The sequence below is a fragment of the Cibotium barometz genome, chromosome 21 (genome assembly GCF_041138505.1).
Source record: "Cibotium barometz isolate CiBa-2024 chromosome 21, ASM4113850v1, whole genome shotgun sequence".
Taxonomy (NCBI): Eukaryota; Viridiplantae; Streptophyta; class Polypodiopsida; order Cyatheales; family Cibotiaceae; genus Cibotium; species Cibotium barometz.
In genome coordinates, this window is record NC_141066.1 from 14,732,326 (window position 1) to 14,759,196 (window position 26,871).

The following is a 26,871-nucleotide window of genomic DNA, read 5'->3' on the forward strand; positions in this document are numbered from 1 at the left end:
AGAAAGATGCTCAGTTAGAGCTTGTGCATACAGATGTATGTGAGATGCCTCAGTTTTCTTTGGGAGGGGCAAAATATTTTGTCTTCTATTGATGATGCCACACGCAAGGTGTGGGTTTATCCTCTTCGTTTGAAGAGTGATACATTCTCAGTGTTTGAGAAGTTTGTTGCTCATGTTGAGAATCAAACTGGCAAAACACTGAAGGCTTTGCGTTCCGACAATGGTGGAGAGTGTATATCCAAACAGTTTCAGGACTTTTGTGATGCTAAAGGCATCAAGAGGGAGCTCTCTGCTCCTTATGATCCTCCACAGAACGGGATAGCAGAGAGGATGAATAGGACCATTCAGGAGAAGGTCCGTTCTATGTTGTCACATGCTGCGTTACCTCATGGTTTTTGGGCTGAAGCTGTTATGACAGCCGTTCATCTTATAAACAGGTCACCTAACACGAGGCTTGGTGGGAAAGTGCCAGAGGAAGTATGGACAGGGAAGTCTCCGTCCTACAAGCACTTGAGAGTGTTTGGTTGCATTGCGTACGTGCACATACGCAGGGAAATACGCACCAAACTTGATCCTAAGTCTCACAAATGCATATTCCTAGGATATGGTGACAGAGGTGAAATGGGGTATAGACTTTGGGATCCAGTGAATAGAAAGATTATACGCAGCAATGATGTCATTTTTGATGAAACATGCATGTATAAGGAGCCTACAAGGCAACAGGAGCCTGGCAGAGTCATCTTTGATGATGATGGACATCATGGACAACAACCAAGGGCTGTAAATCAGCCATTACAGCAACAAAACCAGCCCTTAAATGGTGCTGAAAATGGTCCAAATGGACAGCCAGAGATGGCAGAAGATATCCCTATGGATATCCCACAGTTAGAGGAGATACCGGGCATGATCTTTCAACCTTATGGCATGGAACAGGAGCCACCAATAGGTGATATGCAGGCTGGACAGCAACCTGCAAATGATGGTCATTGGGTACGGAGGTCCACACAAGACCCTCCAGACCCCCTGACAGGTTTGTTCCAGGGGTTGACTACTTGATGCTCACACTGACTGTGGGGAGCCCTCTTGTTATAAAGAGACTTTAGAGAGGGCAGACAAGGCTCTTTGGGAGCGTGCTATGAAGTCAGAGATGGATTCTTTGCACAAAAATGGAACATGGAAGTTGGTGCACTTTCCTAAAGGCAAGAAGGTTTTGCCATGCAAGTGGGTTTACAGGCTCAAAGTTGCACCTGATGCAAAGCCAAGATACAAAGCCAGGTTAGTGGCTAAGGGCTTCAAGCAGGAATATGGTGTGGACTTTGATGAGATCTTCTCTCCGGTGGTCAAAATGACCACACTTAGAGCTGTATTAGCTTTGGTTGCTCATGATGATTTGGATTTGATTCAGATGGATGTGAAGACTGCTTTTCTTCACGGTGATCTCCATGAGGAGATATATATGCAACAGCCAGAGGGTTATGCAGTGAATGGAAAGGAGAAGCTTGGATGCAAGCTGAAAGAGAGTCTTTACGGGCTCAAACAGGCACCAAGGGAATGGTATCATAAATTTGATACATTCACGAAATCCCAGGATTTCAGGAGGAGTGACATGGATCACTGCTTATACACCAAGAAAGCTTTGGATGGCAGTCTATTGATCCTCATCTTGTATGTTGATGATATGTTGATTGCCGGGAAATCTCGTAAAGAGATGGAAGAGGCTGCATCAGACCTTTAATATGAAGGATTTGGGTGATGCAAATCACATTTTGGGTATGTGGATACTTCGGGACAGAAATCAGCATGTGTTGTATTTGTCTCAGAAGGAATACATTGGCAAAGTTTTGCAGAGGTTCAATATGGATGGGGGGAAGAAGAGTAGTACTCCTTTGCCTCCATATGTGAAACTCAGTGCTATGGATAGCCCACAGTCGGATGGGGGGAAGAAGAGTTGTACTCCTTTGCCTCCATATGTGAAACTCAGTGCTATGGATAGCCCACAGTCGGATAGTGAGAGGGCTGATATGGCCAAGATTCCGTATGCTTCAGCTTGTGGCAGTCTCATGTATGCCATGGTTGCTACCAGGCCGGACATTGCATTTGCAGTGGGAGTGGTTACTAGATACATGGCCAACCCTGGCAAGAAGCATTGGGAAGCAGTGAAAGGTGTCATGAGATACCTGAAGGGCACATAGGATATGTGCATCTGCTTTGGCAAACAGGATGCATTAGTGCATGGTTACACGGATTCGGATTATGCCGGTCATCCAGATAACCGGAAGTCTACTACCGGTTATGTGTTTACATTCACAGGAGGTGCTGTGTCATGGATATCCAGGATGTAGAAGTGCACTGCGCTATCTACTACAGAGGCCGAGTATATTGCAGCCACAGAGGCTTGCAAGGAGGCATTATGGCTATCTCGATTAGTGGTTGATCTGGGTTATACAGGGGATATTCCATTGTTGCATTGTGACAGTCAGAGTGCCATCCAGTTGGCAAAGAACCCTGTCTTTCATGCAAAGACGAAGCATGTGGATGTGAAGTATCACTTCATCAGAGAGGTGATAGAGAACAAGCTGATTCAGCTTGTCAAGATTCATACGGATGACAACCCGGCTGATCTGTTGACAAAGAGTTTGCCTCCAGAGCGATTTGCTCATTGCAGACACTTGATGGGCATTGGATGAGGCCAGTTTCAGCCTTGATATGGCCTTGTATATTATCATGTACATGCTGATTTTTTCTTTTCCTTCATTTAAGGGCACTTTGCCTTTAAGTGGGAGGTTGTTGGAGTAAAGGCATTATGCCCACCCTTGTAGTGTGTACAAGCCCATAAGTTTTATAGTACATAGTACACTTAGTACTTTTAATGTACTAAGTGCACTATGTGTACTAGTGCAAATATACATGTGTGATAGGGGAGTCACACACTCATACTGTGAGTTGACTTATCCCCACATGTCTCTCTCTCTCTCTCCCTTCTTCTCTGTGTGTGTCTCCCACATGAAACCCTAACTCTCTCCCTTCAAGCTACTCTCAGTCGGCTAACACACAGGAAAAGTCGGGGAGCAGTAGAACCAATCGGCCAGTGTTTGGATCAGCCAAGAGGCACTGGACAGCCTCCCACACTTGGTAAAAATAGGAAAAAATATGGAGAGTGGGGAAAAATGAGAAAACACCTAAATCGGGCAGGCACACCCACAACAGAGGCCCTGGTAAAAAAATACAGATAGGAGATGACTGCTAACACCCCCTCTCAGCTCCTGGATGTGGAACCAATCCCAATGAGCTGGAGTGCCGCTGGAGCATAGCCTGAGATAGAGACTTCGTGAAGAAGTCCACCGCACTGTCCTCTGTCGAGCAGAACTCTAGCAAGATGTCATCAGCAACGATCTTTTCACGAACAAAACGCCTCTGGATGACCGTGGGTTCCATCAGTGGAAACCCAATCCCGCCAAGTAACCTCTGCAGCCTCAGCACCTCGTAAGTAGCACCACAAGCAGCCCGGTACTCTGCCTCTGTCGACGACAAGGCAATAGTTGGTTGCCTCTTATTGCTCCATGAAACCGCTCCTGAGCCAAGGGAAAAATTGTAGCCTAATGTCAAGGTCCTCGTGTCTGGCTCTCCTCCCCAATCTGAGTCACTCCATCCTTGGAGTCTGACTCCACCATCAATCCCCCTCCTGTGTAAAAGAGTCCAAGATCCTTCGCATGCTGCAGAAACCACAAGATACGCAATCCTGCCTCCCAAAGAGTCCTCTGCAAACATGAGCTCAACAGCCTCATCAGGAAGCTCCCGTCCAATCTGGTATGCGGCATGCCTCAACCAAATCAATGAACCATTCTACTTCCGAGTCAAGGAGGCATTATACTGCTTACGAGGATCAGCAACTGTTACGGTGGGATGCCAAGGCTGCTGAAGACCACTCAAGGCCTTCGAAAACCTGTAAACCACCCCCTCTGAATTCGGAACCACAAAGCCTAGAGAATGTGCAACATCCACCTCCTCCTACAAGTAATCAACTGCCACCTGCTTGGCTTTCCAATAGGTCCCCGTGGAAAGAGCTTCCTCAACTACAAGAGTTTCTCTATCTAGAATTCTACGAGACATCAGAGCATAGGTTACCTGTAAAGTTTCCTTTGATTGACGAACAAAAGAACTACCAACATCTGTATTGGAAAGTTCCTACCAACTGCTGCCATCATTTGGCAAGCCATCCACCATCTGGTCCCGGAAAGCCTGCACCTGCAGCGTATCCACACTTAAGTGGCCATTACTAGACTGCCACTCATCACAAAACTGAGGACCTGGGAGAGTGAGTGCTGAAAGTTTGTAAACTCCATTCTCCACTCCGCCTTCCCAAATTACCTGGCCTGTTGCTTTGTCCCGGAGAGCAACAAAATGCTCATTAAACTCCACTCGTATGCCAGTCTTGCAAACCTGATGTCAGATGAAAACCAAGTGATGAAACATACAACACTTGGGAGGAATGCTTCCCCCCTCTGCCTTCGGGAACTATCTCCAACCTGCCCTTACTATGAACTGGGATAGTGGATGTTCCCCAGTAAGGATGTGACCAGAATACCTACAAAGATCCTGTAAAGCCGAATGGGGAGGAGTCATGTGCCTGGACGCACCACTGTCTAGAATGCACTCCCGAGTATCTGTAGCGGAGAGTCCTCCAACCTCCTCTGTGCACGAAAAGCTGGAGTCTTCACGGTTGCTGCTGAGGATTCTACACCCTTCTCGGTGCTCCGCGTAGGACATTGCCTCCAATAGTGGCCTTTCTCGCCACAATCATTACAGGTCCTCTCTGCATTAAGTTTCTTGCGGTCTAAGTCGGGCTTCTTCTCAAAAGACTTCTCCGATGAAGCCTTCCCTTTGCTCTTGTTGTTACGGCCTTTCGACCGTTGGCCAGTTAAGTCCTCCGAACCTTCGCCCTGTGGAGGGTTCGAGAATCTTTCCTCTCCTGGTCCAAGACCATGGGCACAAGCTCCTCCCACGTGATGGTGCTAAGCCTGTCCTTGGTAATCAACGAAGAGTAAAATGCTGAGTACTGAGAGGGAAAATGTGACAGCAACATTATGGCCATATCCTCCGACGATCTCTTTCTTGGCCTGGAGAACTTCCTGCTAAAGAGCCTGCAACTTGTTGATGTGCTCCTGCATCGTCGACGACTTTTCAGGTCTCATCACCCGCATGTGAACTTCCAAGGAGATCCTCTTCATGGGCAATACCCTGTTGTAGAGAGAAGCCAAATGCTGCCATATACCTCTGGCCAGCGTCATATGCTTGATATGATTGATTACCTGTGGTGTGCAATTGAGGAAATTGAAAGAACGGACTCTGGCATTGACATGATCCCATAACTGTGCCTGGGCCTCACGTTCCTTCGGAATCGAGGCTAACTCCCCTTCCTCTAACTCCGGCCGTGGAACCCCAACAACAATGAAATCAGCAAGGTCGTAGTAAGACTCCAAAATAGATTCCATCATTACCTTCCATATGCCGTAGTTGTTCCCGTCCAACTGACGGTCCACTGGGAACATGGGGAGTGTCGGGATCTTCACGTGCTTCTTAGCCATCTCAAGTAAATCTGCCATTGCAGGGGTGTAACTGAAAAGGGAGGGTGGGTGGGAAAAAATGAGGAACTAAACCTGCAAGTGGCTATCCAGCAAATCAGCCCGCCTTCCGCTTGCTTCTCCTCTTCCTGTATGGCCCAAAACAGTCCTCCAATCAGCAATAAAACAGCCGCCCTCTTGCTCACACAGTTCCCAAGATCTTCCAAGAGCCGAGAGCTCTGATACCATGTCAGAATATGCAGCGGAGATGAAGACAAGATTTGAAAACACAAGAGCAAGTGCACTGCAGAAAAACACAGCAATAGAGAGGGAGAGAGAGAGGCGTGTAACTCTGCTATATACACAAGAGAATCCCGAGATCAGAATACAAAGTGTGTGGGGGCAAGGGGCCATTTTATATGGCCCCTATCAGCCAGTCGGCCAATAGAAAAGACAGCCGGCAGCCACATAAATGTCCACGACCTGCTGCAACTCCAGTCGGCCAGCACACAGGAAAAGTCGGGGAGCAGTAGAACCAGTCAGCCAGTGTCTGGATTAGCCAAGAGGCACAAGACCTCCTCCCACACCTGGTAAAAATAGGGAAAAATATGGAGAGTGGGAAAAAATGAGAAAACACCTAAATCGGGCGGGCACACCCACAATAGAGGCCCTAGTGTAAATATACAAACAGGAGATGATTGCTAACACACACATCAAAAACAGCACACAAAGTCAGAGAAATTCAAACATACATCAGTATGCAGTGCACAAGTAATGATCCTCTCGTTCATGGATTGTCCTGTCTGGTTTCATCGAAACCGTGCTGAGCCATTTGGTTCCGGAGGAAGCCGCTCAGACTATCCTCAAGGCCATCTGGTGACTAGGATTGCCCCCTAGAGTTCATCAATAGTCATATGGGTCACATTGACCGCCCGACTGTGTAGTCCAATATAGTCATCTGGGCCATCTAGTCGCAATGACCGCCCGATTGTGAAGTCCAATACAGTCATTTGGGCCATTTGGTCGCAATGACCGCCGGACTGCGAAGTTAAATACAGTCATTTGGGCCATTTGGTCGCAATGACCGCTCGACTGCGAAGTCCAATACAGTCATCTAGGCCATCTGGTAGCAACAATGACCGCCCGAGTGCGAAGTCCAATACAGTCATTTGGACCATTTGGTCGCAATGACTGCTCGAGTGCGAAATCCAATAGTCATCTAGGCCATCTGGGTCATTTGGTCGCAATGACCGTCCGACTGTGAAATCCAATAGTCATCTGGGTCATTTGGTCGCAATGACTGCCCGATTGCAAAGTCCAATACAGTCATCTTGGCCATTTGGTTGCAATGATCGCGCGGTTGCGAAATTCAATACAGTCATCTGGGCCATCTGGTCGTAATGACCGCTTGACTGCGAAGTCCAATATATCTGGCATCGTTGCCGTCCAATGGGTCATCTGGCATCGTTGCCTCTCATATGCAAATCTCGCTTCTTGGGCTATCGGGCATCATTTCCACCCACTAAAGCATGTCCAAATAACCATTATAAGCGGCATAATGATCAATTCCAGTCCAATATATATAAAGTGGAGAGGGCTAGAGGCTCAATCTCTCCCTCTTGAATCTGTCTTGATCGCAAGATGTTCATATCTTTACTTCAAATATATCTGGACTAACCACTTGCTCATAAGCTCGAAGTATGTCAGGATAGTCCTAGAAGTACTCCTCTTGCATCCATTTCGTATCCAATAGCGAATAATTCTTGAATTCCAAGAGCAACTTTCTGACCACTGTCTTTCCTCTTTTTCTCACAAAATGAAACTGAATCTGTTCTGGTTATTCCACCCCTTCAATACAAGCTCCTCCTATACATGGTTTCCATAAACTGTCATAGAAGGAATTATATATGCTCCAATGATCTGAAAGGTCCAACCAATGACATACCTCTCCCATAGAACATTCAATGGGTGCAACAGTTCTGCTAGTGTTTGTCGATTAAACCTGACCTTTTGACAAAGCAAACATTCTCGAATCATAAAGCTCAATGTCTTTCTCATACTAGGCCATTAAAAGGTAGCTCTCCAAAGCTTGAAGTGTAGTCAAGGTGTCTATGTCCCCTATAGGGAGGAGCATGGCACTCTTCCATTACTTTGGTCTCAATTCCTTGTGTCGTATCAGTTTTGTGTCTCGTTCACTTGAGGCCAGGCCGGTGTCTCATGTGAAGAGGCCAGTATTTTTGCTTGACATGGACGGGAGCCAGACTGGTGCCACCCGTGTTAGCAGGATGGTGTCGTATGGACGGGAGCCAGACTGGTGCCACCCATGTATGATCTGGACTGTGTTCTATCCATGGGATTGTCACGCCATGGAAGAGCCAGTATTCGTGCCGTGTCTTGCCTAGGGACTGTCACTCCATAGGGAGGCTTGTGCCTGGAACTGTGTTTTACCTATGGGATTGTCACTCCATAGGAAGACCAGGATTTATGTTTTATGTCGTGCCATTTTTGTGCCCGACAGATATTTTGTACTTGTTCCATGAACGGGAGATATGTCCATGATACTATTTGCACATGCACTCATGTTTTGCATGTTTGAAACTGTTTTCGCATGACTTGTATTTTTGTGTTTGCCTGCTTGACGTGTCACTTACTGAGCGGGGACGCCTGCCAGTGAGTCGTGAAGTTTGCTCTGTCTTCTGACGAGTTTTGTTGCATGTGAACAGGTGGTAAGTGTATTGCACTTGTTGGTGTAATAGTTTTAATTCTAACCTTTTGTTTTATAAGGTTGTATATTCACATTCACTTAAAAGTGGGCACCCACTATGGGCACCCACATAGGGGCCAAGGTGGGGAGCCACACTTAACCTTTGTGGGGGTGGGTGCATGGTCACCTACCCACACCACCATGAAGCTGGCCGCCCCCATGCAAACGTGGGGAGCCGGCCAGCTGTGGTTGTTTACTTCTCTCCATCCTCTACAAAAGAAGCACCACGACCACGCCAATAGCATACACGTTTTTGATGCGCTCCCTCCACTTCAGGCTGCACTGCAACCTGCGCTTCTGCTCCCAGGCGGCTGCACTTCAACCTGCACTTCTGCATAACCAGGCGGTGTCTACTGCACAGGCTGCGCTGCCTCTTTTGCAGGCGGCTGTGTGCCATCATCAGCAGGCTACACAGGCTGCACAGGCTGCGCTGCCTCCTCCAGCAGGTGGCTGTCCCCTCCAGCAGACGGCTGCCTCTTCTCCACTGCAGCCAGGCGACCATACAGGCTGCTCCTCCACTGTGTGTCCTCTCCAGCAGGCGGTTGCGCCTCCTTTACATGGGCGGCATCTCCTTTCTCCAGGAGGCTATACCTTCCCCCAGGCAGCTACTCCTCTTTCTCCTCGACATGCTGTTGCACCTTGGTGTCCCTCTCAAGCAGCTGCACACAGACACCATGGGTATCGGTCTTCCATCTGCAAGCTACAAGTAAGTAAATTCAGATTTAAGTAAAGAACTTTGTTGTAAATCTGATAAAGGACTCTCTCTACCGTTAACACCCGTTCGGTGCCGGGTAGTCCAAGCGTTTGGAGAACCACGGTCCAAAGGTGCCGAGATCGGGAGAGCCAAGCGTTAGTACGGGAGCGCCTGTTTGTGCGTGGTCCTGGAACACCAGTGGGGCGCTCTCCGTGGATTCCAGCGAAGGCATAGGACCATAGAGACTCGACCACTCAAGTGGTCACTCTACTTCGAACATCTACTTCGAGCCTTTTGTTTGGTGCTGTATTCATTTGTACATGGACATCACCTGGTTCTTTGAACCCATGGAGCATTGTATTTGTTAAATACTCCCAATAATATATCATATATTGAGGGGGGGTCGGCCCGTTCCGGCCCCAGTGCTGGTGTCCATCTATTTCATTTCATTTCATTTCAAACTTCAGTGGTTATTAAGTGGTCCATTTCAAATTGTGATATTAAGTTGTGCTTTTACGCGTGTGGGTGTCCAACGGAGTCTATTTCCACTTGACGGGATCGGTTTCATTGGTATCAGAGAACGGTTCTTTCCCTCTTCTTAGTGGGGAAACGAACCTGTGTATTGGACACCCCGCTTCTAGCACACTTAACACAATGGACAGCCAAGGCAACCCTTTGGAAGTACCTAATTCGAGGGGCCCATCAAGTGCCTCGCGTGGTTCTGATGCTCTACGAGGAAGGCACAAGCCCCTTGAAAGGGTAAATGATAGTGATTCAAAGCGACAATTGTCTCGAGGAAAGACAATCATGCTAGAAGAAGAGCCTGATGCAATGAGGGCTAAAGTGGAGCATATGAGAAAGCTTTTGTAGGCACAAGAGCAAGACCTGAAATTTTTGCATGAAGATCCCCATGTGCAAAGTGCCATTGAAGCAAGGAAAGCCAATGCAATGGTAGATGTGACTTTGAGTCCATGGCACGGGAAGTGGGCAAGAAGCCAAGAGAGTTGGCACTTTCTTACCTCCTCCGCAAAGGTGACATCAAAGAGGGGGAAGACGGAGAGCTGAAATTCAGAAATCCACCTCGCTTGAAGCATGGAGATCCCGCATCTCAAAGGTTGAGGTCTTTTATGCAAAAGGAAGAGGTGACAGTCATCTGTCGTCGTCATGCATCTTCTCCACAAGACACAAAGCCTGACAGGTATATGTATGCTAGTGCTCATGGAGGGCATGAAGGTCACATGCATTCAAGACATGTATCCCATGGTAGGGGTGACAGGTCTGCTACTAAAAAAGAGCTTTGTCTTCTGAGAGTTCTCATGGAGAGACATTGCCTTATGCAGGAAAGTCACATGCATCTGATTCTCAAGTTCGTGGAGCACATGCCACCGTGCTTCATGAAACTTCCATGATGGTCCATGGAGCCCATGCAAATAGGGCTGCCTCGTTGGATAAGGGGAAAAGAAAAAGAGAAGACCATGAGCCTCATGCCAGAAAGCTCAAGGAATTTAAAGCAGGTGACAAGTCTATTAAGTTTGATGTTTTTCATGGAGAGCATGATGCTTCCAAAGTGTTAGCATTTGTGGCACAGTTTGACATTGCTTTTAGCGATGAGGACTTCACTGAGAAGTCAAAAGTACGCCATGCTAGCATGTTTTTGAAAGGAACAACTGCTCATTGGTGGATCACTGAAAAGATCACCAAGGACCCCATTTGCACCTGGAAGGAATTTAAGGACAGATTCTATGCTCAGTTTTTGCCACCAAATGCGGAGCAAACTCTCACCCAAAAGTGGGATAGACTTGAGCAAAGAGATAATGAAAGTGTGCAACAATATGTAAACAATTTTGGAAAGTTTTGCTAGAGGTAACTCCTTTTATGCAAATCACTGAGGATGAAAGAAAGAGGAAGTTTCGCTCCGGATTGCAACCAGCTTATCGTTCGGGCATTGAATTGCACCCGAAACATACTTTGCAACAGCTCACAGTCTCTGCTCTTGCTACGGAGCAACTGGTGCTCAAAATTAAGTAGGATTAAGGCGGTTCAAAGGGGAAAGACAAGGCTGTCCCAAATGTGCGTGGACAGCCACCTAAAAAGAACTTCCGGGAGACCCACAAGGGTGGTAAAGCTGAAAATACCTCATCTAAAGATCAGGGCCCAAAGAAGAACAAATTTGGCTTGACCCCGGAGCAAAGAGAGCAATATGCCAAGGACGGAAAATGTTTTTCTTGTGGTAGCAAAGAGCACATGTTTCGACAATGCCCTGACCGCAAACCAAAGCACGAGGACAAGCACACCAAGGCTAATGTACATGCAGTTCCCGATGTGCAGGGGAACACAAATCATGATCCAAAAGAGCGGATGGTATGCAAGGCTTGGGGACAAATCAAGGATCAGGGCGCCTTATTCATGTCTGATGACTGTGCAACCGATAACTTCATCTCCATACAAACGGCAGCTGCCCTGGGTATTGAGGTTGAGAACATGGGACCTCAGATTGAAGCCGAAGCTGCATTTGTTGGTAAAGAGGTGCAGGTTACCCCGCTGATAGGGAAGTTGCGCATACATATCCAGGGCTACCTTGATAATCAACATTTCTTAGCTGCACCATTAAATGGATGTGATGTATTGTTGGGCAAGCCATGGCATCATAGGCTTGAGCCCCGCAAAGAGTACAAGACCAACATGATTTCTTTTATACATAGAGGCCGCATGCATTTCATTGATGCTGGCGAAGAAGGGGACTCCATCCCACTTGTATCTTACATCCAAATTAATAAAGTAATGAAAAAGAGTCTTTCTGCGTACTTGGTTTTTGTTCGTGAAAGCATTGTACCAAGTCATCAAAATGTGGATACTATGACTAATGATAGGCTGAATTTTCTTCATGTATTCAACGACTGTTTTGCTGATGCATTGCCAGGTGAATTACCTCCCCAAAGGCCCGAAGATCATCGCATAGATCTTGTGCCAGGTAATTCTCCCCCTAACAAACCCGCATACCGAGTGAGTGCTGCACAACAAGAAGAGATCATGAAGCAGGTAAATGAGCTTTTAGAGAAAGGTTTGGTTCAGACCAGTTCCTCACCTTATTGCTCTCCTGTACTTCTTGTTCAAAAGAAAGACGGCTCATTCCGCATGTGTGTGGACTATAGAGCTTTAAACAAGCTTGTAATGCCTTTTAGTCTCACCAATGCTCCTGCCACGTTTAATCGTATGATGGATAGGATATTCCGACCCCATCGCAAATTCACAGGAGTATTCTTTGATGATATCTTGGTTTTCTCCAAGAATGAGCAGGAACACAGAACTCATTTGGTCACAGTGTTCGAAGAGTTGCGGAAGCATAAACTTTTCATTAATGCCAAGAAAAGTGAGTTCTTCCTTTCAGAGATACATTATTTGGAACACATTGTATCCAAGGATGGAGTTACAATGGATCCTGCAAAGATAGAGACCATTCGGAATTGGCCAGAATTGCAAAACGTACATCAAGTACGTAGTTTTCTGGGATTATGTTCATATTATAGGCGTTTCATATTTTGCTATGATAGCCATCCCTCTACATGATCTCACAAAGAAGAAAACCACTTTCAAATGGACTTCAAAAGAACAGGATGCTTTCTTGCAGCTCAAGCATGCTATCATATGTGGTCCCGTATTGATTGTTTCTGACTTGCACAAGTCATTCGTAGTCCAATGTGATGCTTGTGGCGATTGTATAGGAGCTGTCAGGAGCTGTCCTAAATCAAGAAGGGCATGCAGTTGCATACGAGAGCCGTCGTTTGCATGATGCTGAGCTTCATATGGATATCTATGAGAAAGAGCTCCTGGCTGTAATTCATGCCTTAAAGATATGGAAACATTATCTTCTTGGGACTGAATTTGTAGTAAAGACAGATCATCAAAGCTTGAGATACTTTCTATCTCAAACAAAGCTTTCGGAGAAGCAGATGAGAATGGTAAACTTTCTTTCCATGTTTCATTTTCAGATTGTGCATACTCCGGGAAAGAAAAATGTGGTGGCAGATGCATTATCCAGGAGGCCTTATGTAGCTGCAGTCTCACTGGCCTCTCATGGCGACTTATCTGCTATGCGAGATTTGTATCATTTGGATGCTGATTTTTGCCATACATGGACTGATTTGATGGCTGGTCATTCACATGCCTCTTATGTTATCAACAAGGGTTATCTTATGAAGGATAATTGCCTATGTGTCGTGAAGGATTTGCGTCCAAAGGTTATCGAGGAATGTCATGCTCCACCTTATGCTGGACATAGAGGTATCATGCCCACTGCACGCATGATTGAGAGAGATTTCTTTTGGCCAAGCATGCGTAAAGACATTGAGGCTTATGTACGTGCATGTATTACTTGCCAAAAGGTGAAATTTGACAGGCAAAAACCTCCAGGTTTGCTTCAGCCATTGCCTATTCCCTCGCAACCTTGGGGAAGTATTACTATGGATTTTATTATGGACTTGCCTAGATCCCAGCATGGGAATGATGCTATTTGGACCATTGTGGACAGGTTTAGCAAGCAAGCTCATTTCTTGCCCGTGAAGAAAACCATTAAAGTTTTTTTTTTTTTTGAAAAACGGTCCTTCTATTAGTTAATGAGAAAACGCCATAAGGCTACAAAGCTCACCGCACAAGGAGGGATAATAAACACAGTGAACACCTGAGCTCTACCCCTGTGGCTGGCCGCTCTCTGGGGGGGGGCTACCTAGTAGTACATGCGGGAGGTGAGGAGAGCCAAACTGGAGGCCTGTAGTGCTGGAGAAGCACTGGAAAGTGGTCTGAAAACGAGGAGCTTGCAAGTATGCCCACAGTGCCACCTCTATCACAAGCCCACTCATCAATGTAAAACCTGTTGATGCGGAGAGGTTAACTCCCGTGGCCCGTCTATCCGAGCGCGAGAAAGATAAACTCCCCTGCAACCTGCCAAACTCCGCGAGAGTCCACGGATCCTTGCCTCTCACCTGCAACACTAGTTCCTCCCAGGCAGCGAGCTCCGGCCCATGAATGGTCTCCTGGCTGCCCCCCATCCTGTCCTCTGCATCCTCCAGCATGTTGCAATCCCCCCCTAGGCACCAATGGTCTGCCATGGGGAGGGACTGCCTAATGGTGCTCCAGAACTTGGCTCTCCCGGTCGCCCCATTAGGGGCGTAGAAGTTGAGGAAGCCAATGCGGTCTTCCCCAACCCGTAGGATGATCCACTGCGCTCGACTCTGGACCAGAGTGCCAGAATCCACAACCTCTGATAGAAGCTGCTCGCTGACTGAGATGCATACTCCACCCTGGTTCCCCTGGGAGCCATATGCCGGTGACCAAAAAGTGTGACTCCTGCCTGGCAAGATCTTCCCGCAGGTGCGGGTACGCCCGGCAGAAAGGTGGTGTTCCTGGATGAAAAGGATATCTATGGGTCCTCCAACGAGAGCCCTCTGGATCTCCTGGCGAAGTCTGCCCCGACCAATGTAGCAGCGATGTCCACCAAGACCCTGGATGTTCCATGAGAGGATCCTCATGGATGAGCTATGGCAAGTGAAGCAGCCGCCACTGGCTCACCCCTCTCAGCCGGCCCGGATGATCTGCCCTCCACTCTGTGAGTCTTGGGCGCCGGCTTGGAGGGAGAATAGTCACTGTCTGTCCGGGTGCGGAGTCTCTCCAAAAAGAGGGTGACCTGTCTCTGTGTCCAGCCCCACTCCGCCTTCGCCCTGTCCAGGGCATAGGCGTGAGACCAATCCTCTGCATATATGTATCTAAAGGTAGGCTGCACCCTCGGGGCGGCATGGAGGAGAATCAATAGCACCGCCTCAACTGAGGTGTGGACCGGATCCGCCCGCCAATCTCCTATACCAAACAAGCTCATGCGGGCTGAGTGTAATCGGGTCTGCAATAGGTCCGTGAGCCCCAAGTCACTGAAGTGGTGAGAAAACTCCAGTATCTGATCACGCAAAACTTCCTCTACAGAGTTACAATCCCATGCTGTGTCTGGGGCAACACTGAGAGGAAAGGAGAAGGCCACCATGCTGCTCACCACTGAAGGAGAACGAGAGGGATGGCACACCACGCAAACTCGCAAGGGCGCGACCAGTGTCGAACGGGCCAGCATCCAGCTGGAGACACCTGAAAAAACCGTAATCCACTGGGAGCCCCATCACTCGCGGGGGCCCCCCAGGGGAGGCTGGAGAGAACTCTGTGGCGGGCGAAGCTAGGATCGCCATCTCCACCGGCCCGGAGTGGCGGTGGAACAGCCGCTGGACTGAACTCTGGCCTACCCAGCTGCGCTGCCCCGGGGCAGTGGGTGGTCTGGCGGAGTATCCTGGAGAGGCCGAGGGAGGGATGGTGGCTCGCGGAGAGGAGGGGGGAGAGCGAGGAGAGGATGGAGAGGTATCTGCCGGAGGATAGGTGTCAGGGGGGGCCGCCGGGGGAGGCGGGAGGGGGGGGGCTGGGGGGGAGGGGGGGGGGTGGAAGGAGTGCTCTCCGAGAGAGGGGAAGAGGAGCCGGGGGTCGCAGAGTGCGGCCCGGGATCCTCAGGAATCTGCTCCATGGAGGGGGCAGGGCCCCCCGCGGGGGGAGGCGGGAGCGGGGTCTCCACGTGGGGGGCTCCACCGGCGGCCTCAACGGGCACTGAGTCTGAATCCTCGTCCATCGGGGTGGGACCTGCTGGCCGCCTATCCTTGACTGGAGCATAAGTGCGGGTAGGTGCCTGGACGCCAGCCGGAGTCGCCTGTCCGCCAACCTGTGCTGCCTGCTGGCGTCTGCGAGACGGTCCCTGCGGGCCGGGCGTTTCCGCCGGCGAACCTCCTACCATCCGCCAGCCTCCTGGGTCTGCGCGGCATCCTCCGCCGGGGCCTGCTCGTCAGATGATGGCGCCTGCTGAGACGAGCCAGGGATGTCCGGTCTCTGAGGTGGATGGCCACCCCTCGGGTCTCCTGAAGGGGGTCCAGAGGCGGTAGAGCGTGAAGGATGAACCCCCTTGCGGGGACAGGCGCGTGCGAGGTGGCCCATCTCCCGACAGATGTAGCACTGGCCGGGGAGGCCCGAATACTCCACGCGCTGTATTAGATGTCCTCCAGAAAGACAAGGGAGGAGGATCGTCTTCGGGAGGGACTCCGGTGACGGAACCACAACACGAATGGCCGGGAGTCCTGCTGCCCGAGCTATCACTGAAGCCGCTGTCTGAGGCGTCTCCACCACCTGTCCGAACGCCTTGCAAATGGATGACTAGAGGGGCAAGTACTCCCTGCGGAGTCTAGGAAAGGAGATAGTGATGGGGAAACCTGTCGCGCCTGCTAGCGGGTCAGAAGCGGAGTCGAAACCGTGAGTCCATCGCGCCAGGAACACCCGGGATGAGCGGAGGGCAATGGGGCTCCGAGCCAGCACCATCTGAGCTGCCTGGGGGGACTCAAAATCCACCTGGTAGTAGCCACGTCCCAAAAAATCGACGCTGACGATCTTGGCAGGCACGCCAACGAGGCTGCCTTGCAGAAGGTCGCGAAGCTCTCTCTGCATCGGACGGCTACCCACTATCTTGCAGACCAAGGAGGAGGCCTCAAGAGCGGATACTGTGGAAACAAACAACTGATGATCTGCAGCTGTGAACTCCAGACGGAGACCGGAATCGGCAGGGGTAGTCGGAGCGGCTTCCATGGAGTCCTCCAGAGGGAAAAGGCCAGAAACCGGGGTCACCAACGGGAGGGACACAACCCTACGAGGAAACGGAGAGGCGGAAGGTTAGAGGATAGCGGGGGCGGAGCGGGGGGGGGGGAGGGGGGAGCTGAGGCGGGGGAGCTAGCGGTGGAGGGAGGGGCGAGACGGAAGGGGAGGTGAGGGAGAAGGCGGGGGGGAAGAGCCGCGCAGCGGGGGAGAAGGCGGGGGGTGTAGAGATGGCGGGGGAGAGAAGCGAGGCGGAGGAGCAGGCGGGGGGGGGGGGGGGGGGGGGTAGAGATGGCGGGGGAGGAGATGGCGGGGGAAGGAAGCGAGGAAGGAGGCGGGGGGGGGGGGGTGGCGGGGGAGGAAACGAGGAAGGAGGCGGAGGAGGAGAAGGCGGGGGGGTGAGAGATGGCGGGGGAGGATGCGAGGAAGGAGGCGGGGGAGGATGCGGGGAAGAAGGCGGGGGGGAGATGGCGGGGGAGGATGCGAGGAAGAAGGCGGGGGAGAGATGGCGACGAAGGATGCGAGGAGGGGGGCGGGGGAGAGGGCGGAGGAGAAGGCGGGGGACAGGCGGGGGGGAGAGGGGGGGGGCGCGACGGCGAGAAGCAGCGGGAGGGGGGAGGAGGCGGAGCTCGCAGGAGCAGATCTCGCAGTTGTTCAACAATTATCACTGCTCCAAGCAAAAACACAATTGGGATCCCAAGCATTCTAGTTTGAAAACCATTAAAGTTGATCACATGGTAAAGCTTTTTCTTGCTAATATTTTCAAGCATCATGGTATGCCTAAATCCATTGTTGGGAATAGAGATCCCAGGACTACAAGCCTCTTTTGGAGGGCTTTATTTGATAACATGGGTACTAAACTTGAGTTTTCATCAGCTTATCATCCCCAAACGGATGGCCAAAGTGAAGCTGTAAATTCAGCCGTGTTGGATTTGTTGAAGTGTTATGTGGCAGATGTCAAATCCCCACGGATCCCCTCGTGATCGATCTTGGTTCGAACTCGAATCCTGCAAACAAACGAACAAACAACAAGCAAGGGGGTGCAGGCCTGACTCACCTCCCAACCATGACAGTCGTGGGCGAGCCCCCAGTCTTGGCTGTCCCCACCGAGCCACGAGCTGAGCTAACTAGGTTGACGTACCGACCAATCTCCTCCTCGTGACGTTCCATACCGCCACGAAGCTGCCCTCGTAGGCCTCGAGATTGCTGCCGGCCTCGACTGCATAAAGCAGGTGCACGTCTGCACTAGATCCAGGCTCCAAGACCATAGAGCTCTCACAAACTCGCGAGACTCTCTATAATACAATAACTAACCTTGGCCACCCTTTTATAGGCTCTCACAAACTCGCGAGACTCTCTATAATACAATAACTAACCTTGGCCACCCTTTTATAGGCTCTTTGCCGGACAGGAAACCTGCTGCTAACTGTATCTTCTTTCCATCATCATATGGATGAAACTGAACGTGAACTTGCCACTTGTGTAGCCAAGTGTCCACGATCTTCTTGGTTCTCTGCTTTTGCTCGCCCCCGAACGGTTCCGGAGTAATATTGGGGCCTAAAGCAGAAGCCAGGGTATCCATTCCCGAGAAAGTAGAGAGGGTAGTGGTCAAGAGAGCGATGGAGTTCTGCAAAGCCTGCATCTGGGCTGCGATTTGTGCCTGACGTTCCGACGAAGAAGCTTCGAGAGCTACTTTGAACTCTTGGAAATTTGATTTTGACACAAACTCGTCAAAAAGATCGGCATCGGTTCCTTCCGTAGCTGGCAAGCCTTCGCGTTCCACGAGGGGCTCCAACTCTGATTCTTGGGTCGACATCGTGAAGAGGGTACGCGGAGAGAAAATTCGATCTTTGCACAATGAAAGTGCGAGCGAACTTGAGAGCTTGAGAGCTTGAAAACTTGAGAACTCGAGAACTTGAGAGATGTGTGGCAAGAAGCCCACTAGAGGGGTTTATAAAGGTTTCCCAAAAGCCAAAAAAAAAATCTCGAAAAGCTAGGCTTAGCTTTTACTTTAGCTTTTGTGTTTTTTTTCTTTTTTTTTTCTTGAATAAATAAATAAATATATATATATATATTTTAATATATATATATATATGGATATATATATTCGCTTTTTCTTTAAAAAAAATAAACACCTTTGGAACCCTTGGAGAGGGGAGTTCTCTTAAAACTTAAAAAAAAAAAAATTTTAAACTCCAAAAAACTGAAAGCTAAAAAAAAAAAAACGAAAGCTTTCCTTAGTTTTTTTTTCCTTCTCTCCCCCTGGATTTGCCCGCCGGTGGAGATGCCGTCGCCAGCGCTGACGTCGACCATGCTGCTGCCGCCGGGTGCAGGTTTACGCTTGCGCCAACCCACGCGTGTACCCGCTGGCGTATCCTGCTTGGTTCCGGCCAGCGCTTGTGCGCTCACGTAGGCTGCGCCTACGCCTGGCCACAGGGCCACGTGGCCTTGGCGCTCACCTTGCCTGGCCTGTGCGTTGGTCTTGCGTGGCCTGGGCGCTGGCTTGGGCTGGCTACGCAGGCCTGGCCGCATGCCTAGCAGGCGTGGCCGCCTGTAGCTGTGAGCAGCCCCCACGCCTATGACACACACGACACACACGTCAGCAATATTCGGCCAGTTGCCAATCTTTCAACGGCAATCAAGCACTTCTCTCGCTCTCTCTCTCATGCACCAAAAAGCTACGAAAAGCATCATGCTTTTTCTGTTTTTTTTCTCTGTTTTCTCTCCCTGCAAGTTATGCGATTGCACACAAGGCCTCTTCTTTTCAAAGCAATCAACCTTATTAAAACTACCATCTCCCATCATCAACATGGGGTTCTTTGATGAAGGAAAAACACATACAAAATCTGAAAACTGCAGTATGCACAGAAAAAACAGCAAGCTTTTTTAACACATACTGTTCTTCGACCTCTTCTTCTCTACTTACCGACTTGCTCGTTCACGAGGTATGCTCTGATACCACTGTCAAATCCCCACGGATCCCCTCGTGATCGATCTTGGTTCGAACTCGAATCCTGCAAACAAACGAACAAACAACAAGCAAGGGGGTGCAGGCCTGACTCACCTCCCAACCATGACAGCCGTGGGCGAGCCCACAGTCTTGGCTGTCCCCACCGAGCCACGAGCTGAGCTAACTAGGTTGACGTACCGACCAATCTCCTCCTCGTGACGTCCCATACCGCCACGAAGCTGCCCTCGCGGGCCTCGAGATTGCTGCCGGCCTCGGCTGCATAAAGCAGGTGCACGTCTGCACTAGATCCAGGCTCCAAGACCATAGAGCTCTCACAAACTCGCGAGCTCTCACAAACTCGCGAGACTCTCTATAATACAATAACTAACCTTGGCCACCCTTTTATAGGCTCTTGGCCGGTCATCGGGCGTCCACACTTGGCCGCCCGCCCGTCCATACTTGGGTGCCTGCCCGTTAGTATATCCCTAACTCAGCTCGTCAATCAGCCTGCCTAGTTCCAAGCTTCCCCAAGCCTCGAAACTAGTCTTGCATGCGTATAGCACACGGTAGATACCCACTGTGCACATGACAGCAGATCAAAAGACTGCATGGGAGAAGTATCTTCCACTTGTTGAGTTTGCCTACAACAATACAATCCATTCTTCCACGGGAAAGGCTCCATTTGAGATTATTTATGGCAGAGTGGTATTACCACCCATCCTTCGTACAAAGGATGAGATTTTTGCAGGTGATGAATATGTTCGTGATTTGGATGTAGCTTTTGCTCAGGTGCGGACAGCCATTGCAAGGTCACAAGATAAGCATAAAATGACTGCTGACAAGCATAGAAGGGACATGCAAGTCAAAGAATGATTGGGTTTTGCTGAAATTTGAGAAGGCTAGGCTAGAAGAGGCAAGGACGAGAAGGATCATATCCTAAGCTTTCTCCTCGCTATTATGGACCCTTCAAGGTGATTCAAAAGATCAATGAAGTGTCATACAGGCTTGCTTTACCTAGTCATTGGAAGATTCATAATGCATTTCATGTGAGTCTTTTTCGGAAATATGTGGGGCCAGATCCTGACGAGCCTGTCACAGAAGATCCGCTCGAGATTGATGAGCTTGAGGAGATCCTCCAGCTAGAACAGATTGTTTTTCACAAGGAGAGAAAGCTACCTGCAAGAAAGCTTTCCAGGAGATAAGTTCAAAAATTATTTGCCTATTGATGCAAAGTGGGTAAATGAGGATTATTTTGTTGACTACCCACAGTTGTTGCAAGCATATCTTGAGGCTTTTCAGTTGAGGACAACTCTTTAGAAGCCCGGGGGGATGTCACCAATTGGGCGACCATTTGGTCCATCTCCAGTTTTGTGTCTCATTCACTTGAGGCGAGGCCGGTGTCTCATGTGAAGAGGCCAGTATTTTTGCTTGACATGGACGGGAGCCAGACTGGTGCCACCCATGTGTTAGCAGGATGGTGTCGTATGGACGGGAGCCAGACTGGTGCCACCCGTGTATGATCTGGCCTGTGTTTTATCCATGGGATTGTCATGCCATGGAAGAGCCAGTATTCGTGCCGTGTCTTGCCTATGGGACTGTCACTCCATAGGGAGGCTCGTGCTTGGAACTGTGTTTTACCTATGGGACTGTCACTCCATAGGAAGACCAGGATTTATGTTTTATGTCGTGCCATTTTTGTGCCCGACAGATATTTTGTACTTGTTCCATGAACGGGAGATATGTCCATGATACTATTTGCACATGCACTCATGTTTTGCATGTTTGAAACTGTTTTCGCATGACTTGTATTTTTGTGTTTGCCTGCTTGACGCAATACACTTACTGAGCGGGGACGCCTGCCAGTGAGTCGTGAAGTTTGCTCTGTCTTCTGACGAGTTTTGTTGCATGTGAACAGGTGGTAAGTGTATTGCACTTGTTGGTGTAATAGTTTTAATTCTAACCTTTTGTTTTATAAGGTTGTATATTCACATTCACTTAAATGGTGGCACTCACTATGGGCACCCACATAGGGGCCAAGGTGGGGAGCCACACTTAACCTTTGTGGGGGTGGGTGCATGGTCACCTACCCTGCCACCATGAAGCTGGCCGCCCCCATGCAAACGTGGGGAGCCTCTCCATCCTCTACAAAAGAAGCACCACGACCACCCCAATAGCATACACGTTTTTGGTGCGCTCCCTCCACTTCAGGCTGTACTGCAACCTGCGCTTCTGCTCCCAGGCGGCTGCACTTCAACCTGCGTTTCTGCATAACCAGGCGGTGTCTATACTGCACAGGCTGCGCTGCCTCTTTTGCAGGCGGCTGTGTGCCATCATCAGCAGGCTACACAGGCTGCACAGGTTGCGCTGCCTCCTCCAGCAGGTGGCTGTCCCCTCCAGCAGACGGCTGCCTCTTCTCCACTGCAGCCAGGCGACCATACAGGCTGCTCCTCCACTGTGTCCTCTCCAGCAGGCGGTTGCGCCTCCTTTACATGGGCGGCATCTCCTTTCTCCAGGAGGCTATACCTTCCCCCAGGCAGCTACTACTCTTTCTCCTTGACATGTTGCTGCACCTTGGTGTCCCTCTCAAGCAGCTGCACACAGACACCATGGGTATCGGTCTTCCATCTGTAAGCTACAAGTAAGTAAATTCAGATTTAAGTAAAGGACTTTGTTGTAAATCTGATAAAGGACTCTCTCTACCGTTAACACCCGTTCGGTGCCGGGTAGTCCAAGCTTTTGGAGAACCACGGTCCAAAGGTGCCGAGATCGGGAGAGCCAGGCGTTAGTACGGGAGCGCCTGTTTGTGCGTGGTCCTGGAACACCAGTGGGGTGCTCTCCGCGGATTCCAGTGAAGGCATAGGACCGTAGAGACTGGACCACTCAAGTGGTCACTCTACTTCCAACATCTACTGCGAGCCTTTTGTTTGGTACTGTATTCATTTGTGCATGGACATCATGTGGTTCTTTGAACCCATGGAGCATTGTATTTGTTAAATACTCCCAATAATATATCATATATTGAGGGGGGGGGGGTCGGCCCGTTCCGGCCCCAGTGCTGGTGTCCATCTATTTCATTTCGTTTCATTTCAAACTTTAGTTGTTATTAAGTTGTCCATTTCAAATTGTGATATTAAGTTGTGCTTTTACGCGTGTGGGTGTCCAACGAAGTCTATTCGGTTTCACTCCTCCACGAGAAATAGACCAAGTAGCTCTAGATCCTTCTGAGATGAGCTTTAATAGCTTCAACTCCTTTGGCTTTGGTGTTCCTTGTGCAAACTATGTGTACATGTGGGGGAGTTTTTGGATGCAGTATGATTGTGGGATGGCATCGCACAGATGTTATAGGTGTAAGACAACAGAGAAACACTAGGTGAGAGAGAGAGAGAGAGAGAGAGAGAGAGAGAGAGAGAGAGAGAAATGAAATGAAATATTAACGTCTTCAAAAGGCCAAAGTGACCTATGAGACCAAAGTTACAACCATGTGACATCTGATACACTGTCTGGAAAAGAAAAGAAAGAACTAAGTATCTAGCCCCACAAAGAGAGAGAGAGAGAGTTCTATTTACAATGTGTCATGCAGTGACAAAATAATGGGGAAAAAACATGGGAAAAAAAACCCAACTAGAGCTGAGAGAAGAAATACAGCCCTGTAAGTGCCACTGGTACAATGTGAGGGGATCCAAGGGGTTCCTCAACATCTATGACTGTGTAGAGGCTGTCCACATCCACTGGATGTGGATGGGCACTCCTGTATATTTGGAGGATCTCTCACAGCTGAAGCTGTGTTGTGGAGCATCTCCTCGGACTAGTCTAGCTCGCTGCACCTGAATCCCTTTTTCTAGGGGGAGACTTTTTAGCTGGGGTGGCTCTTGTGCTGCCTTGTCTGTCGAGTAGGGGCAACTGGGTCAGTGCTATCTTGTGGTCTTCGGTGAGGGCCTCCGTCCTGGCTCAGATGAAAGAAACTCGTCACGGTGCGCTGAGGCATCTGGGGTCTGCCTGTGTGCCTCTCTGCATAGCTGGTCTCTGTGGCGGCGTAGCTCAATCAGGTAGAGTCCCATGCATCGTTGATCTGGGAAATCAATGACCTGAGACAATGGCCCAAATCCCTCCCTGAAGAGGCAATGAAATCTCCCTCGTATCTCATAATAGTACATTGGGCATCTGCAAAGATAGTGCTCCTCTCTCTCGACCTCTAGTGAATAAAATCGACAAATCCTGTTCTCTAGCAATCAGAAGAGAGAGAGAGAGAGAGAGAGAGAGAGAGAGGAAATACACCCAAGTTCACTCACATATACGTGATTTTGTGCACGCTTGGTCTTTGGTCAGATTTTTATCTGGTGCAGGTTTTATAGTCTCAGTAGTGTAATGATGTTGACTTGCTTGTGATTGAAGGTAGCATTACCCTTGTGCAAAATGGCACCCTTGTATCAAATGAAATCAATGCGTATGATGTGAAGCAGGGGACTGATTATTGGCATGAGCTGAGACAAGGCCGGCTCACTGCAAGCTCCTTCTCAACAGCGTTAGGGTTTTGGGGTATTGACAGGCGAGTTGAACTCTGGGAAGAGAAAGTTGGTCTTAGGGAGCGCTTCGCTGGAAACCCAGCCACGGAATGGGGGAGCAGTCGAGAAGCTTTTGCAGTGCAAAGATATCAAGAAGTAACGGGAAATGTCGTGCAGTTTTTGGGCTTCAAAATCTATAAGGAAGAAGATGATGTGCAGGGCTGGCTGGGAGCATCTCCTGATGGCCTGATCGATGAAGGTGTATGTGGTGTGTACGAGAAACGCGGCATCCTGGAGGTGAAGTGCCCTCATAATAAAGGCAAGCCAGAGTTTTGTGTGCCATGGGAAGCCGTCCCTTACTACTACATGCCTCAAGTGCAAGGGCTAATGGAGATTTTGGATAGAGATTGGCTGGATCTATTTGTGTGGACGCTGAATGGAAGCACTATTTTTCGGGTGGACCGGAATGCGGAGTACTGGGCATTGATTTTTGGTGTGTTAAGTGATTTTTGGTGGGCCAGTGTGGTCCCAGCTAAACAAACTCTTCTGTTGCAGAAGAGTGTGGATGTGAACATTTATCGACCAGTGGAACTACACAGACTAACTTCAGTTGTCATGCGTGAAAGCAGACAGCTTGCAAGTAAGGCCCCATTGATATGGAAAGATCCCGTGAGTAATCTTTGATCAATTTCCCATATGGGCGAAGTTCTTCATTTATACGTGATTATGTACACCTGTCATTACACAAGAATGCCCTTTAATGCCATGTTCTTGAAACAGTGTTTCCCTTGATGTAGGCATGCATAGTTGTCATGCGTGAAAGCAGACAGCTTGCAAGTAAGGCCCCATTGATATGGAAAGATCCCGTGAGTAATCTTTGATCAATTTCCCATATGGGCGAAGTTCTTCATTTATACGTGATTATGTACACCTGTCATTACACAAGAATGCCCTTTAATGCCATGTTCTTGAAACAGTGTTTCCCTTGATGTAGGCATGCATAGTGCATAGTAGGTCAGAACTCTTTTTTTTTTAAGGTTGATGAAAGGTTCAGGGATATAAGACCTCACCACCTGCCCAGGCTTGCACCTCTGCCCATACCTACGCCTGCACCCCTGCTTCTACCCATGTCACACTCACTCCATGTCACCTCCACGTCCATCTCACAATGACTATGCTAAGAACAAAGTGGAGATTCAAAACTAGAAGTATGAGAGGGTTGTGTTATAAACGTCTTAAAGTTGATCTGGCTTGAAAAAAAAAAAGCACTGAAGTTCGTTATGTTCAGTTTGTGCAAGTGTTAGAAAGCCCAGTTGCTGCTTGCACTCGTAATGCAACAAATCTGTAGTTAGTGTTGAGGCTACAGTCGGTACTAGGTGTCAAAGGAAATGATGCATGCAGTTCTAAAGCTAGGCTCCTAGCACTCCCCATACATTGTAAAGCTCGTTTTGTGTTAGCCATGCTGACACAAAGCTCGTGGTTTACTGGTGTCTACATGTGAGTCTGGGACGAAAGTAGGGTTTTAGATGAACCGTCTGCCCAAGGCACTCTGTTCACATGCGTATTGCAAAACTCGATGTAACAGAAGATTCGTGCAAATTCCAAACAATGCTTGAAAGAGCACATAACTTGGGACCAATGACAGTTTATAGAGCCTTTCATGGTTGAGTGTGATGATTGTGAGAAGATTGATTGTAGCATAGTCCATTGTACTTCTGGGAACACCTGTAGTGGTCGAATTTACAATAAACAGAGACTTTTAGAGTTTGTGGTATGTCCTTATGCAAATAAAGTTTTCTTGAACTTACAATAAACAGACTTTTAGAGTTTGTGGTATGTCCTTTGCAAAGAACGTTTTCAAAGAAGTTAACTGAGGTGGATAAACTCTCATGAAGAAAAATGTAGTTGTTGATGCTCCCATAAGGAGGCCTCATGAATATGCTGTATAGGCTGCCTGCTATCATGACCTATCAGAGAATAGAGAATCTTAACGTGTCCACGCTTATTTTGCAAGTAAGCATTCAGTTGGACAACTTTATTCAAGGAGAGAGAGCAGTCTTATACTTTGAAAGAAGGCTTTCTTATAATAAAGAGAAGACGTGCATTGTTCTCTTTAAGGTAGAGAGCCTATGTTTGAGAGGTAGGCTTGTCTTTTTCTTTCGTTGCGTGTTTTATACCTTTGTGTGTGCACTCTATGTGCAGGATGATCATGGGATGGCATTGCGAGGCTCTCTCTCTCTCGCTCTCTCGCTCTCTCGCTCTCTCGCTGTTCGCTGCCGCCGCCGCCGCCGCCTTCCCTTCCCTGCCCTGGTCCCTGCCGCCGCCTTCCCTTCCCCTGTTCGCTGCCTCCCTGTTCACCGCCCGCTTGCACAGCCGCCCTGTGCGCCGCCGCCCTGTTCGCCGCCCGCTCACACAGCCGCCCTGTGCCCTGTGTGCTGCCTGCACTGCTCTCTCCCATCGCGCTGCCCGCTCCCATCGCGCTGCTGCTACCCGCCTGCTACCCCACCCACTGGCTCGCCGCCGCCTTCTCCCTGTTCGCTACTGTTCTCTGTTCTCTCTGTTTGCTGCGCTGGCTGGCCGTATTTTCCCACTCACCCTTGCTCAGGCCCCCAAGGCAGCAACATAACTCTCTCTCTCTCTCCTCCTTGCCTGTGGGAAGGACTGCAGAGTGATCTGGAGGAATGGCCCCGAGTCTCCAAGAGAAACTCGAGGCCCTTGAGACGGCAATGAAGGCACTATCA

General features: G+C 49.3%; 1 protein-coding gene across 2 annotated transcripts in view; it reads left to right on the forward strand.

Moving 5' to 3' along the window:
• LOC147626886 (uncharacterized) overlaps window positions 1-25,933 on the forward strand; it is a 53,267-nt gene extending 27,334 nt beyond the window's left edge. For both annotated transcript variants that reach the window (XM_086815429.1, XM_086815428.1), the window contains one exon: window positions 24,021-25,933. In XM_086815429.1, the coding sequence (XP_086671555.1) occupies window positions 24,021-24,814 (794 nt within the window). In that variant the 3' untranslated portion in view covers window positions 24,815-25,933. The remainder of the gene's footprint in view (window positions 1-24,020) is intronic.
• The last annotated feature ends 938 nt before the right edge of the window (window positions 25,934-26,871 follow it).